Source organism: Mustelus asterias, unplaced genomic scaffold (assembly GCF_964213995.1).
Source record: "Mustelus asterias unplaced genomic scaffold, sMusAst1.hap1.1 HAP1_SCAFFOLD_443, whole genome shotgun sequence".
NCBI classification, from domain to species: Eukaryota; Metazoa; Chordata; class Chondrichthyes; order Carcharhiniformes; family Triakidae; genus Mustelus; species Mustelus asterias.
In genome coordinates, this window is record NW_027590396.1 from 109536 (window position 1) to 125201 (window position 15666).

At 49.4% G+C, this 15666-nt stretch overlaps 2 protein-coding genes across 2 annotated transcripts in view; one reads left to right on the top strand and one right to left on the bottom strand.

Moving 5' to 3' along the window:
- LOC144486743 (pleckstrin homology domain-containing family O member 1-like) overlaps positions 1 to 15666 on the top strand; it is a 111660-nt gene that overhangs the window by 76451 nt on the left and 19543 nt on the right. The window lies entirely within an intron of this gene.
- anp32e (acidic (leucine-rich) nuclear phosphoprotein 32 family, member E) overlaps positions 4832 to 15666 on the bottom strand; it is a 29449-nt gene continuing 18614 nt past the window's right edge. The window contains exons 4-7 of the mRNA XM_078204774.1: positions 13547 to 13700; positions 11949 to 12106; positions 9259 to 9319; positions 4832 to 5678 (exon numbers count right to left, since the gene is read on the bottom strand). Coding sequence (XP_078060900.1) covers positions 5611 to 5678; positions 9259 to 9319; positions 11949 to 12106; positions 13547 to 13700 — 441 coding nt within the window. The 3' untranslated portion in view covers positions 4832 to 5610. The remainder of the gene's footprint in view (positions 5679 to 9258; positions 9320 to 11948; positions 12107 to 13546; positions 13701 to 15666) is intronic.

Genomic DNA, 15666 nt, shown 5'->3' on the forward strand with positions numbered 1-15666 from the left:
GTAGTTATGGGAATAAGGCCTGGGTGGGATTGTGGTCGGTGCAGACTCGATGGGCCTAATGGCCTCCTTCTGCACTGTAGTGGTTCTGTGATTTCTTCCTGACAGTTAAATGCTGGCCCAGCCAGCGACACCCACATCACCTGAATGGATAAAAGAAATTTCCCTTATTGCCCGTCCTCAATATTCTGCAGACTGGATTTCATTCCCTTACTGCCCAGCTTGGCACCCTGACCGAACACCCAGCCTCAGCGCACACTGCCCCATTACACACGGCCCGGTCTCAGCGCACACTGCCCCATTACACACGGCCCAGCCTCAGCGCACTCTGCCCCATTACACACGGCCCAGTCTCAGTGCACACACTGCCCCATTACACACGGCCCCATTACACACGGCCCAGTCTCAGTGCACACACTGCCCCATTACACACGGCCCAGTCTCAGTGCACACACTGCCCCATTACACACTGCCCCATTACACACTGCCCAGTCTCAGTGCACACACTGCCCCATTACACACTGCCCAGTCTCAGTGCACACACTGCCCCATTACACACGGCCCCATTACACACGGCCCAGTCTCAGTGCACACACTGCCCCATTACACACTGCCCCATTACACACTGCCCAGTCTCAGTGCACACACTGCCCCATTACACACTGCCCAGTCTCAGTGCACACACTGCCCCATTACACACTGCCCCATTACACACGGCCCCATTACACACTGCCCAGTCTCAGTGCACACACTGCCCCATTACACACTGCCCAGTCTCAGTGCACACACTGCCCCATTACACACTGCCCCATTACACACTGCCCAGTCTCAGTGCACACACTGCCCCATTACACACTGCCCCATTACACACTGCCCAGTCTCACTGCACACACTGCCCCATTACACACGGCCCAGTCTCAGTGCACACACTGCCCCATTACACACGGCCCAATCTCAGTGCACACACGGCCCCATTACACACTGCCCCATTACACACTGCCCCATTACACACGGCCCAATCTCAGTGCACACACTGCCCCATTACACACGGCCCAATCTCAGTGCACACACTGCCCCATTACACACGGCCCAATCTCAGTGCACACACTGCCCCATTACACACGGCCCAATCTCAGTGCACACACTGCCCCATTACACACGGCCCCATTACACACGGCCCAATCTCAGTGCACACACTGCCCCATTACACACGGCCCAGTCTCAGTGCACACACTGCCCCATTACACACTGCCCCATTACACACGGCCCAGTCTCAGCACACACTGCCCCATTACACACGGCCCAATCTCAGTGCACACACTGCCCCATTACACACGGCCCAGTCTCAGCACACACTGCCCCATTACACACGGCCCCATTACACACGGCCCAATCTCAGTGCACACACTGCCCCATTACACACGGCCCAGTCTCAGTGCACACACTGCCCCATTACACACTGCCCCATTACACACGGCCCAATCTCAGTGCACACACTGCCCCATTACACACGGCCCAATCTCAGTGCACACACTGCCCCATTACACACGGCCCCATTACACACGGCCCCATTACACACGGCCCAGTCTCAGCGCACACACTGCCCCATTACACACGGCCCAATCTCAGTGCACACACTGCCCCATTACACACGGCCCAATCTCAGTGCACACACTGCCCCATTACACACGGCCCCATTACACACGGCCCCATTACACACGGCCCAGTCTCAGCGCACACACTGCCCCATTACACACGGCCCAATCTCAGTGCACACACTGCCCCATTACACACGGCCCAATCTCAGTGCACACACTGCCCCATTACACACGGCCCAGTCTCAGCGCACACACTGCCCCATTACACACGGCCCAATCTCAGTGCACACACTGCCCCATTACACACGGCCCAGTCTCAGTGCACACACTGCCCCATTACACACTGCCCCATTACACACGGCCCCATTACACACGGCCCAGTCTCAGTGCACACACTGCCCCATTACACACTGCCCCATTACACACGGCCCAGCCTCAGCGCACACTGCCCCATTACACACGGCCCAGTCTCAGCACACACTGCCCCATTACACACGGCCCAGCACTCGTACAGGCCAATGGAGAAAGGTCAATCCTCTGTCCACAGACGCGCGCTGCCAACAACATTCTGCTTTGCCATAGAAGCGAACGCCACAAAATACACACAGGTGAGTCTTTATTGAAACGTTTGGAACTTTATTTTGTGCAACTTTTAATTTATAAAAACCAGCATCAAGTTTACAGCACAAAACAAACCCAGAGCTGTTCCCAGGAGGCTCTACCAATGGCTAAAGTGATCACCTCCCTCCCCCCATAGTTAAAATGGGGCGGGGGGGAAAAAGAGAGAGGGGAAGGTTCAATGGATTACTGTGAGGGGGTGGAGGGAAAAAAAAAGTTATAAATCTGGATGAGTACTAAAGGTTCAAAAAAAAAGCTTCACAAATCTTGTCGCTGACATTAGTCATCACCGGAGCAAAGAGAAAAGGATTCTGGAGGCCAGTATGAAATGGGGAACATTTTCAGCGGTGAGGAAGTGGGGAAATGACATGTCCTGGGAATATCCCTAGAAAAAGCAATCTGAGAAACATTCAGGGACCACCGCAGCGTAACTGCTCTGGTTTAGATATATATGCTGAAGCAGAACATTGCTTCAAATTCATTATTCCAAATTTAAAAATCCTACAATGGCTTCATCCAAATACAGTATATTCTAAAACCAAAAATAAAAAAAACCTATTCTTCCAAATACAACTTAAACACAAAAGAGGGAGGGGGACTTCTTTAAAAAGCAGACCAAACAGACTATTTACAAAGTGTCCTTTTAAAAACTGGAGTGTGTTACGGTCAGAGCAGAGTCAGAATTTATTTATGGAGGATTGCAGGGGGGGGGGGGGGGGGAAGGGGAAGGGGAGGAGAGAAAAGGAGGATGGTTAGGAAAGGCCAGAGCCGTCCCCTGGAATAGCGGACAGAATAACACCTGGACTCCCCGTCACAAAGCGGCCGCTGGACTCATCCTGGCCGGAGGGGGGAGAAAACAGAAACAAAAGCCTCAGTCGTGGCGGAGGAAGTCAGACCTTCCTTCAGACAATTAGGCCAATACCCAAGAACAGAACTGCTGTCCAGACTACTCACCTCAGCGTTCGCCAAAGCCAAACACCAAGCCCTGGCCACATTGTAGAAGATGCCAGCGTTGGACTGGGGTAAGCACAGTAAGAAGTCTCACAACACCAGGTTAAAGTCCAACCTGTTGGACTTTAACCTGGTGTTGTGAGACTTCTTACCACATTGTAGAAATCAGTGCGACAAGACCACATCATTCCCGTCAGGTTGATGAAAGGTTACAGACCCGGCGTGTTAACTGTTTCTCTCGCTGTCTCTCCAGGGGACACTGCCAGACCCATCGAGGGGGGGGGGGCGGGGGGCTATTTCCAGTATTTTCTGTTTTTATTTCAGATTTCCAGCATCCGCAGTATTTTGCATTTTGTCCCTTCACCTGGACAAAAGGGGCAACAGAAATCGTCTCGACTTCTCTCGGTTGATCAGAGCTCGATTCCCAAGGGACTTCTCCGATCTCGAGAGCACGGGAAAATAAATTCTGAAAGTGCTCGTTTAAAAGGTATTTCTAAAAACCACAAGATCTACAAATACAAAACCCACCCCTACTGGTGAATAACTGTCTGCATTTATCAAAGAATTCTCAGCAAGGGTTTTATAGTTAAAAATGCATTTTACTGATAGGAGTTGAAGGGAGATTGCTTGCACTGGTGCCTGTAATCTACGTAAAACACAGCACTTGCAAAAAATTACACCCAGCTAGCTGTACATCTTAACCCAGTGAAAAATCCAGTTCCATTCAAATAATAGTTTAGTTGAATGTTGCAGAGTATAATGGTGTGCTCTTAGCCCCATTCTTCTCCCTCCTCCCAGCCCCACTTTTACTAGTCCTCCCCCCAAAAATTAGGTCGAGATGTTCTCAGATGCAGCTCAAATGCTGTATGGTCATTAAAATAAAAACTTTCAGAAACAAAATGAAGTGAGGGTCACCCGGTGCAGCACAGAGCAGATTCCCCTTGGAGCAACTCTCCCAACCCCCACACCAGTGCCCTTTTGCACCCCACCTGCAAAACAAAACCTCCCCGGGATCATCTCCAGTGTTCAGACTCTCTCCGTTTGGGGGAACCCTGTATTAAAAAGAAAAAGTTCAAAACTCAAGCCAGCAGGGAAACGTTGGCGGAGGGATCTCTCGTGCAGATGCTCTCTAACTGACGTGGGCCGCTCCGAATCTCATCTGTTGAGTTGGCCTCGGTATCTGGGGAATAGGTTCCAGTCTCACATTTAAAACTCTAGAATTATCTGGGATGCGTGCAGTTGGAGAAGGATTAATTCTTGGCAATACTCTCGTTGCCACCCCTTTCCCCCAATTCCAACTGCAAGTACAGAACACAACTGGGAGTTCACCCAAGAGATGGGCGTTAGCGACCCAAACCTGGGAGCAGCACATCGAGACTCTCTCAATTTCTCTGCACTGTGTAGAGACGAGAAAACCATCTTGGAATAAGCCGAAAGCCCAAATACACTATAAAAACTTCCATTATCAAATTTCCTGCCTCCACATTATTCTGGAAGCTTCCAGAGGCTGAAGGGAGACCTGATAGAAGTCTATAAAATTATGGGAGGCAGGGATAGAGTTGACAGTCAGAATTTCTTTCCCAGAGTTGAAATGTCTAATACTCGGGGGCACTTAAGGCGAGAGGGGGAAAAGTTCAAAAGGAGATGTGAGGACCACGTTTTTTTTTAAATACACAAAGTGATGGGTGTCTGGAACATGCTGCCAGGGGTGGTGGTGGTGGAGGAAGATACGATAGGGTTTTTTTTTTTAGATAAGCCCATGAATATGCAAGGAACAGAGGGATACGGACCAAGGGTAGGCAGAAGGGATTAGTTTAACTTGGTGTCCTATTCGGCACAACATTGTGGGCCGAAGGGCCTGTTCCTGTGCTGTACTGTTCTACGTTTCTCTGTGTAAGCTATCATGGTATAGTTCCAGTGTCGACAGCAGGGCCGCAGTGCCTCCACTGATGGCCAGGAGCATTTATGGTTCTTTCACAGCAGGTTTGGGCACTGGAATTTATGACAAAGAGAAAATAAGAGAGTGTAGAATTTTAAAATAAAAACTTCTCTTCCTGCCCTGCACCCCGCCCCCCCCCCCCCGCCAAGCCTCAACTCCCCACATACAGCATCATAAAGAAACAATCAGACTTGGAGACCCGCACGCACCAAGTAAAAGTACGACAAACCTCGCAACGAGATTCCCATGGAACGGAATTACAAAAAAAAACCAATCATCAATAAAGGGCTCGGCAAGTGTATCTGGAACATTGCCAGTAAAACTGGAATGGTTTTAAGGTATAAAATAATTTCCTTCGCCCAGGACTCCTCTACCCTCCACCCCACCCCACCAACTCCCTTCTCCCCCTTCAACTCCCATTGTGACAGTTACCATCTAAAAGAATAGCAAGAATGCGACAGAGTTGTATTGTAATGGAACAGGAGTTTGGTCACACTTTTGAGGGAACTACTCATCCTCCTCTCCTTCGTCTTCTGCCTCTCGTTTTCGCTTCTGTCCTTGAGCGACCGTTTCTTCTGCAGAGAAAGGGGAAAAAGAAAAGCAAACTCTCAGTAGCTGCATCCTTCAGACTTACACCCCCCCCCCCCCCACAGTAACACTAAATCACTCAAACTCATTAGCTTCTCTCATCTGAAGCCAGCTATCATAGAACCCCTACAGTGCAGAAGGAGGCCATTCGGCCCATCGAGTCTGCACCGACCACAATCTCACCCTATCCCCATAACCGCACACATTTACCCTTGCTAGCCCCCCCCCCGACACTAAGGGGCAATTTAGCATGGCCAATCCACCTAACCAGCACGTCTTTGCACTGTGGGAGGAAACCCACGCAGACACGGGGGGGGGGGGGGGGGGGAAACGTGCAGACTCCACACAGACAGTGACCCAAGCCGGGAATCGAACCCAGGTCCCTGGAGCTGTGAGGCAGCTGTGCTAACCACTGTGCCACATATGAACGGTATGCTTTGTCTGTATAGCGCAAGAAACAATACTTTTCACTGTATCCCAGACCCTATCCACATAAACCCAGCTAGTCCTCCTTAGAATCCCTACAGCACAGAAAGAGGCCATTCGGCCCATTGAGTCTGCACCGACCACAATCCCACCCAGGCACTACCCCCATATCCCTACACATTTACCCACTAATCCCTCTAACCTACGCATCCCAGGACACTAAGGGCAATTTTAGCTTGGCCAATCAACCTAACCCGCACATCTTTGGACTGTGGGAGGAAACCGGAGCACCCGGAGGAAACCCACGCAGACACGAGGAGAATGTGCAAACTCCACACAGACAGTGACCCGAGCCGGGAATTGAACCTGGGTCCCTGCACTGTGAGGCAGCAGTGCTAACCACTGTGCTACTGTTCACTCTGTACAAAAATACCCGACAGCTTCCTGACCGTGTTTACGTACGGACAACCTAGTGAGAGCGAGGGTTGGTGTCGACTGGATATAAATAAATCCAAGTGCATTAAAACACGTGACAGAGAATCTCACAGCGCAGAAGAGGCCCTTTGGCCCATCGAGTCTGCACTGACACATTAGAAACACCTGACCTCCCACCTAATCCCACCCAGTGCTCATCCAGGGACTATTTAAAAGGATGTGAGGCAACCCGCCTCCACCACCCTCCCAGGCAGCGCATTCCAGACCGTCACCCACCCTCTGGGTAAAAAATCTTTTCCTCACATCCCCCCCCCCTAAACCTCCTGCCCCTCGTCAGCGACCCTTCAACGGAAGAATCAGATGAACTATACAAAACAGTGCCGACATTTGTACCAGCCTCAGGAGGCTGACCAGAAGATTCTTGAAACCTCATTCTTTCACAAGGTATGTAGTTCAGGAACTCTGAAATTATCCATCCTGCAGCTGGCAGGAAGCACGAGGTGTGACCCGAGTTTACGGTTACTAATTTTGTCTAGTATAAACAAACATTTCACAGGCTAAAGTAACTGGTTTGTACATAGAATCATAGAGGGTTTACAGCATGGAAACAGGCCCTTCGGCCCAACTTGTCCATGCGTCCAGATTTTACCACGAAGCTAATCCCAACTGCCCGCGTTTGGCCCATATCCCTCTGTACCCATGGAACTGTCTAAACGTTTTTTAAAAAGACAAAATTGTACCCGCCCTTACTACTGCCTCTGGCAGCTCGTTCCAGACACTCATCACCCTGTGTGTGAAAACATTGCCCCTCTTGTGTCTCTCCCCTCTCACCTTAAACCTACACCTTCTAGTTTTAGACTCCCCTACCTTTGGGAAAAGATATTGACTATCCAGCTGATCTGTGCCCCTCATTATTCTATAGACCTCTATAAGATCACCTCTCAGCCTTCTACGCTCCAGAGAAAAAAGTCCCAGTCTATCCAGCCTCTCCTTATAACTCAAACCATCAAGTCCCGGTATCATCCTAGTGAACCTTTTCTGCACTCTTTCTCGTTTAATAATATCCTTTCTATAATAGGGTGACCAGAACGGTACACAGCATTCCAAGCGTGGCCGTACCAATGTCTTGTACAACTTCAACAAGACATTCCAACTCCTGTATTCAATGATCTGACCAGTGTGTAAATAATCAGTTAATGTATTCCCTTTAATCTATCCGTGCAGGCTTGGAGGGCCGAATGGCCTGTTCCTGTGCTGTAATTTTCTTTGTTCTATATATATATATATATATATATAGCTCACAGTAGGATATAGCTCACAGTAGGTGAAGTAATTAAAACAATTACACTTCAACAGGTATAAAAAGCTACCCTAATTACCCTAGCTAGCTGGTCAGTTTAAACTCTAAGCAGTGCCTTTCTAATTGACTTGCAGTGGCGGTGATGGTGAACAGTAATGGAAATTGTCCTGGAGACTGCACAAATGCTTAAGGGGGACGAGATGGAGTCGGTTTGGGAAATACAGGGTTATTATGGGGGGGGGGGGGGGGGAAAGAGAGATGGGATTAATTGGCTAGCTTTAGCCAAGAGTCAGCACAGACGTACCACCATAGAAAAGTTACAGCACAGAAGGAAGCCATTCAGCCCATCTTGTCCATTCCAGCCTGAGGAACCTTGGTGTCCTTTCCAATCCCACCTTCCTACACCGGGGCCCATAGCCCTGTAGCTTACAGCACTTAAGGTGCAGATCCAGGTACTTTTTTTAAAAAAAAAAGAGTTCAGGGTCTCTGCCTCCCCCACCAATCGGGCAGTGAGTTCCAGACACCCTGTGTATAAAAGTTCTTCCTCATGTCCCCTCTACACTTATCTTGAATCCATGTCTCCTGGTTCTAGGATTCTCCTGATGTGGAGATTCTAGGATTCTCCACCAAGGGAAATAATCTTATCCTTCTTTGTTCCAAGGAAAGTAACCCCAGCCTATCCAATCTTGCCTCATAGCTACACCTTTCCAGCCCTGGTAACATTCTTATAAAGTTGATGGACTGAACGGATTGATTGTGTGTTGTATTACCTAAGAACATAAGAAATAGGAGCAGGAGTAGGCCATCTGGCCCTTCGAGCCTGCCCCGCCATTCAACAAGATCATGGCTGATCTGAAGCGAATCAGTTCCACTTACCCGCCTGCTCCCCATATCCCCGAATTCCCTTACCGATCAGAAAACTATCTACCCGTGATTTAAACATATTCAGCGAGGTAGCCTCCACCACTTCAATGGGCAGAGAATTCCAGAGATTCACTACCCTCTGGGAGAAGAAGCTCCCCCTCAACTCTGTTCTGAACCGGCCCCCCCTTATTTTGAGGCTGTGCCCTCTAGTTCTGGTTTCCCTTCTAAGTGGAAAGAATCTCTCCACCTCTACCCTATCCAGCCCCTTCATTATCTTATAAGTCTCTATAAGATCACCCCTCATCCTTCTAAACTCCAACAAGTACAGACCCAATCTGTTCAATCTCTCCTCATAATCTACACCCCTCATCTCCGGTATCAACCTGGTGAACCTTTTCTGCACTCCCTCCAAGGCCAATATATCCTTCCGCAAATAAGGGGACCAAAACTGCACACAGTACTCCAGTATTATTCTATGTTGATGCAGAGCACACAATGCGTTCACATCGACCGGAACAGCTTTGTACAGATATAAACGTTACCTTGCTCATCTGCCTCCTCTTCCTCTCCTTCATGAACGTAATCGTCATCATCCTCATCATCCTGTAAGAAACAGCCTGCATTTATATAGCGCCACTCACAACCTCAGCAAGTCCCAAACTGCTTTGTAACCAAATACTTTAGGAAGTGTAGTCACTGTTGTAATGTGGGAAATGTGGCACAATGTTTAGCATGGCTGCCTCACAGTGCCAGGGGCCCGGGTTCGATTCCCGGCTTGGGTCACTGTCTGTGTGGAGTCTGCACGTTCTCCCCGTGTCTGCGTGGGTTTCCTCCGGGTGCTCCAGTTTCCTCCCAGTCTGAAAGACGTGCTGGTTAGGGTGCATTGGCCGTGCTAAATTCTCCCCCCGAACAGGTGACGGAGTGTGGTGACTAGGGGATTTTCACAGTAACTTCATTGCAGCGTTAATGTAAGCCGACTTGTGACACTAATAAATAAAACTTTAACTTTTAAAATCCCACCAGCAGGAATGCGATAAATAACCAGGTCAGATATTAGTTACTATTATTTTTCCTTGAATACATGCAAATGGATTTTTTTTTGAAAAAAAAGCTGTCTGAAGGTGCAGGATTTGGTTTAATATCTCACTTAAAAAATGACACCTCCAGTCATGTGGTGCTCCCTCGGTACTGAACTCTAGTCTTGGCCTGGATGATATGTTCAAATCCACGCCCTCCCGATTCAGAAGGTTACCCAATGAACTAAGGCTGACACAAGGTAGAAAACACAGACACAGTTAATGATGCTCAGCACTTCCACTGTAAAAGTATTCGGAACGTAGGCTGGCTTATTAGTCTGCAACCTTCCATTCCAATTCTTCATTTTATTTCAGTTTATTAGTGTCTCAAGTAGGCTTACATTAACACCGCAATGAAGTTACTGTGAAAATCCCCTAGTCGCCACACTCCGGCGCCTGTTCGGGTACACGGAGGGAGAATTTAGCACAGCCAATGCACCCTAACCAGCACGTCTTTCGGACTGTGGAAGGAAACCCATGCAGACACGGGGAGAAACGTACAGACTTCACACACACACTGACCCAAGCCGGGAATGGAACCCGGGTCCCTGGCACTGTGAGGCAGCAGTGCTAACCACTGTGCCACCGTGCTGCCGGGAATGGAACCCGGGTCCCTGGCACTGTGAGGCAGCGGTGCTAACCACTGTGCCACCGTGCTGCCGGGAATGGAACCCAGGTCCCTGGCACTGTGAGGCAGCGGTGCTAACCACTGTGCCACCGTGCTGCCGGGAATGGAACCCGGGTCCCTGGCACTGTGAGGCAGCAGTGCTAACCACTGTGCCAATGTGTTGCCCATAAGGGCTGAGATTGAACAATCTCAGGAATCCGCACTAAGGGATCTGCACCCTTCGCTGAAGCGAAACGGTAGTAGCCAACATGACATGACTTCCCCTCGCTGGTGGACCTGTAATGTTGCTGTGTGGATCCACAAAGCTCAGTCTTTCCATCTGTCAAACAGCCACACAGTAAAGGGGTTCTGTGCAGAGTTGGATGCCTGACCATAACTACACCGTCTCGACTGGAACCTCTGTACCATCACCTGTATGACTGCTCCACCTCTGTGTGCCCATCTCAGTGCAATTTAACTCTACTGGAAAAGGAAATGACCCAGCACAGCCTGCTGACCTCTCTCTCTCGGACAACATTGGACCTTGAGTGTGGAGTCCATGAAACAATACTTTAACACAGCGGTCTTTGTCTTGTAATCTTTTTCTGTACCTCCCTCCGTCTACAGTGTGAATGCACAGGGGCCTATGTCAAATTGAATTCCTACAATACAGGAGAGGCCATTCGGCCCATCAAGTCTGCACCAGCTCTCAGACAGATTACCTTACCCAGGCCTACCCCTGCCGTATCCCAGTGGGCAGCACGGTGGCACAGTGGTTAGCACTGCATCCTCACAGCGCCAGGGACCCGGGTTCGATTCCCAGCTTGGATCATTTTGTCTGTGTGGGGTTTGCACGTTCTCCCAGTGTCTACATGGGTTTCCTCCAGGTGCTCCGGTTTCCTCCCACAATCCGAAAGACGTGTTGGTTAGGGTGCATTGACCCAAACAGGCGCCGGAGTGTGACGACTAGGGGATTTTCACAGTAACTTCATCGCAGTGTTAATGTAAGCCTTACTTGTGACTAATAAATAAACTTTTTAAAAAAACTTTTAACCTTGCACACTTACCCTGCCAATCCCCCTAACCTACACCTCATGGGAACTAAGGGTCAATTTAGCACAGCCAATCTCACATCTTTAGGCTGTGGGTGGAAACCGGAACACCCAGAGGAAACCCACGCAGACACGGGGAGAACGTGCAGACGCCACACAGACAGGCAGTCAGAGGCCGGAATTGAACCCGGGCCCCTGGCGCTGTGAGGCAGCAGCGCTAACCACAATGCCACCTTCCTCCTGCTTCTGAGCGTGTGGAAATTAACTAACCCTATCTGGAGTTTGCCGTGGGGTTATGAATGGAAATTGGATCACATCAAAACGGAGAGGTTGGGCGGGGAATCAGAGTAACTTTGTTTATGGATGGATGATGAGACAAGAAATCAGGGCAGTTTTAAATTAAAACCCCTTCCCGTCCTGCAGTGGTTCTCGGAAAGGGAATTGTGTGAGGAGTGGGCAAAGGGGCCGAATGGCCAGGCTGACCTCTATAAACAAACCTGAATTTCTTCTTTCAGGAGATAACTCAGCCCAACCTCCCCATCCGGCTCTTGTTCATCATCCTCCTCGTCCTCATCCTCCTCTTCCTCATCCTCGTCCTCATCATCGTAATATTCCTCCGCAGCACCAGCTCCATCTTCATCCTCCTCACCTTCCTCTGCAGGAGAAACAAAGAGATTTTTCTTTTACATAAAGCTGTCACTCCACAGTCCGGAAGGACCCAAAGATCAGCTTCCGGTCTGTATGGAACACGATACGAAACTCATGTCCACTGGATTACTGGAGGAACCAGCAGCTGATCTGGGCAACAGCGATAAGTTTACAGGTGCCACGGCTCGAGGGATTACTGGAAATCTGCAGAAAGCACATCTGGAAACTCGAAATGCGAGAAGTCGAATTAAGCAGTTTCAAAACCATTGGCTGAATAGGGACTAGTGTCAGAATTTTACTGGCACGCCCGCCCTGATTCTGGGGGTGGGAGAGGCTCAGAGAACGGCATTCTCCGTTGGTCTCGGGCGGAATCATACGAACCTCAGGCGGGCGTGCTGGTAAACTTCCGCCCTATATCTGAACAACAGGTTGACTGGGATCCTGCACTACAACTACTGAGGGACAACCGCAGACTGGCAATCAGCAGGTACGTCGCGCGAGCCAGAGTGAATTATACACTCGGCCATGATGCTCCCCAACTCAAATCAACCAGTTACATTCAAAAGAACAGCCATTTGGGCCAATGTACTGAGAGATGGAACACAGAGATTCTAAGCTCTGCCACAGGAGGCGAAAGTGGAAACATCCCAGAGAGAAAGAGATAGATAGAAAGGAGGAGAAAAAGTCCCCATAATCCCAGATACAAGAGTGCTCTCGCTCTCTCTCCTTTCAGTGGGAGAGTTGACTGGTGGCGATTTAACCCGAGGAATACCACATCTCAGAACGTCTTTGTACAAAACCTCGGCCGGTACAGGAATTGAACCTTTATTTATTCATGGGACATGGGTGTCGCCGGCTGGGCCAGCATTTATTGCCCATCCCTAGTTGCCCTTGAGAGGGCAGTTGAGAGTCAACCACATTGCTGTGTGGCTCTGGAGTCACATAGAACATAGAAAGCCACAGCACAAACAGGCCCTTCGGCCCACAAGTTGCGCCGATCACATCCCCACCTCTAGGCCTATCTATAGCCCTCAATCCCATTAAATCCCATGTACTCATCCAGAAGTCTCTTAAAAGACCCCAACATGTAGGCCAGACTGGGGTAAGGACGGCAGATTTCCTTCCCAGAGGGAACCAGATGGGTTTTTCCGACAATGGGTCATCAGTAGATTCTTAATTCCAGATGTTTTTTATTGAATTCAAATTCCATCACCTGCCGTGGCGGGATTTGAACCCAGGCGCCCAGAAGATTAGCTGAGTTTCTGGATTAATAGTTCAGCGATAACACCACTAGGCCATCCAACAACCCGCACTGTTGACGTCGCTCTGCATCACTAACCAGCTGTCCAGCCAACTGAGCCCCAGTGAGAGAAAACTCTTGACCATAAAAGAGCAGGGAGTGACGTGGAAGCGATTCCCCTCCACCCTGGGGATATAAATCTCTTACCCTCATCAGACTCTGGGGCCTCCTGGTCATCGCGATCAAAGCCATCCAAGTAAGTTATGTGAGGGAGGAGCTTGAAGATGCTCTCTCTGTAGTCATTGGGGTTGGAGATGTCACAGTTGTACAGGTCCAAGCTCTTCAAATGAGTCAGGTTCTTCTGAAAATTAAAAAATAAAAATCAAAGTTAAATATAGGACCCGAACAAAATAAAGTTGTGGAACCTTGGTGGGCGACGCGGTGGCACACAGTGGTTAGCACTGCTACCTCAGTGCCAGGGTTCAATCTCCAGCTTGGGTCACTGTCTGTGTGGAGTTTGCACATTCTCCCCGTGTCTGCGTGGGTTTCCTCCCACACTCCAAAGACATGCTGGTTAAGTGGATTGGCCGTGCTAAATTGCCCCTAGGGAACTAGCTAGGGTATATGCATGGGGTTATAGGGGTAGGGCCTGGGTGGGATTGTGGTCGGTGCGGACTCGATGGGCCGAATGGCCTCCTTCTGTACTGTAGGGTTTCTATGATTCGAACCTAAAGATAGTCAAACTGAGGCAGGTGCAAACAAACTGTCCCATTACACAGTCCACCAAGAGACAATTTAAAGCAGTCTTAAATCCTTTGGTCAGACTTAAATCACCAACATATCAGATCAAATCAAGTCCATCAAGTGAGTTTGGAACGGTCTAAAGTAACACAGGACTCGTGTTAAATGGAGATACGGCTCTCAGCTTGCACTTCACCTCACTGTAGGCCATCACTGCAACCAGACTAAAATACACAAGGTAATACAGAGAGACACAAGGAGTTAAAACTGGAAACGGTGAGGACGTGGGGACTAGACAGCTGGCGTATTTGGAGGAAAAAAAAGACTTTTATTTCCATCGTACCATTCACAATCTCAAAAATGTCCCAAAATGCTTCACAGTTAATAAGACATAGAAACTAGAAGCAGGAGTGGGCCACTCGGCCCTTCAAGCCTGCTCCACCATTCATAGAATCCCTACAGTGCAGGAGGCGGCCATTCGGCCCATCAAGTCTGCACTGACCACAATCCCACCCCAGTCACCCCACATATTTACCCCACTAATCCCTCTAACCTACACATCCCAGGACACCAAGGGCCAATTTAGCACAGCCAATCAACCTAACCCGCACATCGTTGGGAGTGTGGGAGGAAACCGGAGCACCCGGAGGAAACCCACACAGACACAGGGAGAATGTGCAAACTCCACACAGACAGTGACCCAAGCCGGGAATCGAACCCAGGTCCTTGGAACTGTGAGGCAGCAGTGCTAACCCACTGTGCCATCCAAACATTTTGATCATCGAATTCAATATCCTGATCCCCCCCCCTTCCTCCCATATCCCTCGATCCCTTTTAGCCCCAAGAGCTATATCTAATTTCTTCTTGAAATCACACAACGTTTTGGCCTCAGCTACTTTCTGTGGGAGCGAATTCCACACATCCACCACCCTCTGGGTGAAGAAATCTCTCCTCACCTCCGTTCTAAAAGGTTTACCCCTTATCCTCAAAACTTAACAAGAGACAAAATTCACAGCTTGGTAGCAAGGAGCAAAGATGGGAAATTTGGAGATCAGCTGATCACCATGTTAATGAGACACAGGGCGAAGGAACAGGCTACGGTAACGGGGGAGATGCTACCGCAGGCTAACTCAGCATTTACTGCTTCAGTGCGGTCTCTGCCCCGAGGGGGAGCATTCTGCACCCGGTCACCTTCACTGGTGATCAGTAGACTCGATGGGCCGAGTGGCCTAATTCTGCTCCTATGTCTCATGGTCTTATGATGCAGAGAACTTTGTGATTAACAGCAGTCACAGCACTCCTGGCTGCAATAGGTTGGAGAGCCTCGAGGATATAAAGAGAGACAAGTCTTCAATTTCTTCACAGATTGCCAGAAAAGGAGTGTGCGAAACAGACAGAGAGCCTGTTGTATGGAATAGGAGACTGAAAACTGGTCTTTGCCGATCCTAACACGCTCCCAAAAGCCTATTCATGGATTACACCAGTCAGGTTACATACATGCATACAATCCTTACAGTGCAGAAGGTGCCCATTCGGCCCATCGAGTCTGAAACCGAGAACAATCCCACCCAGGCTTTATCCCCGAA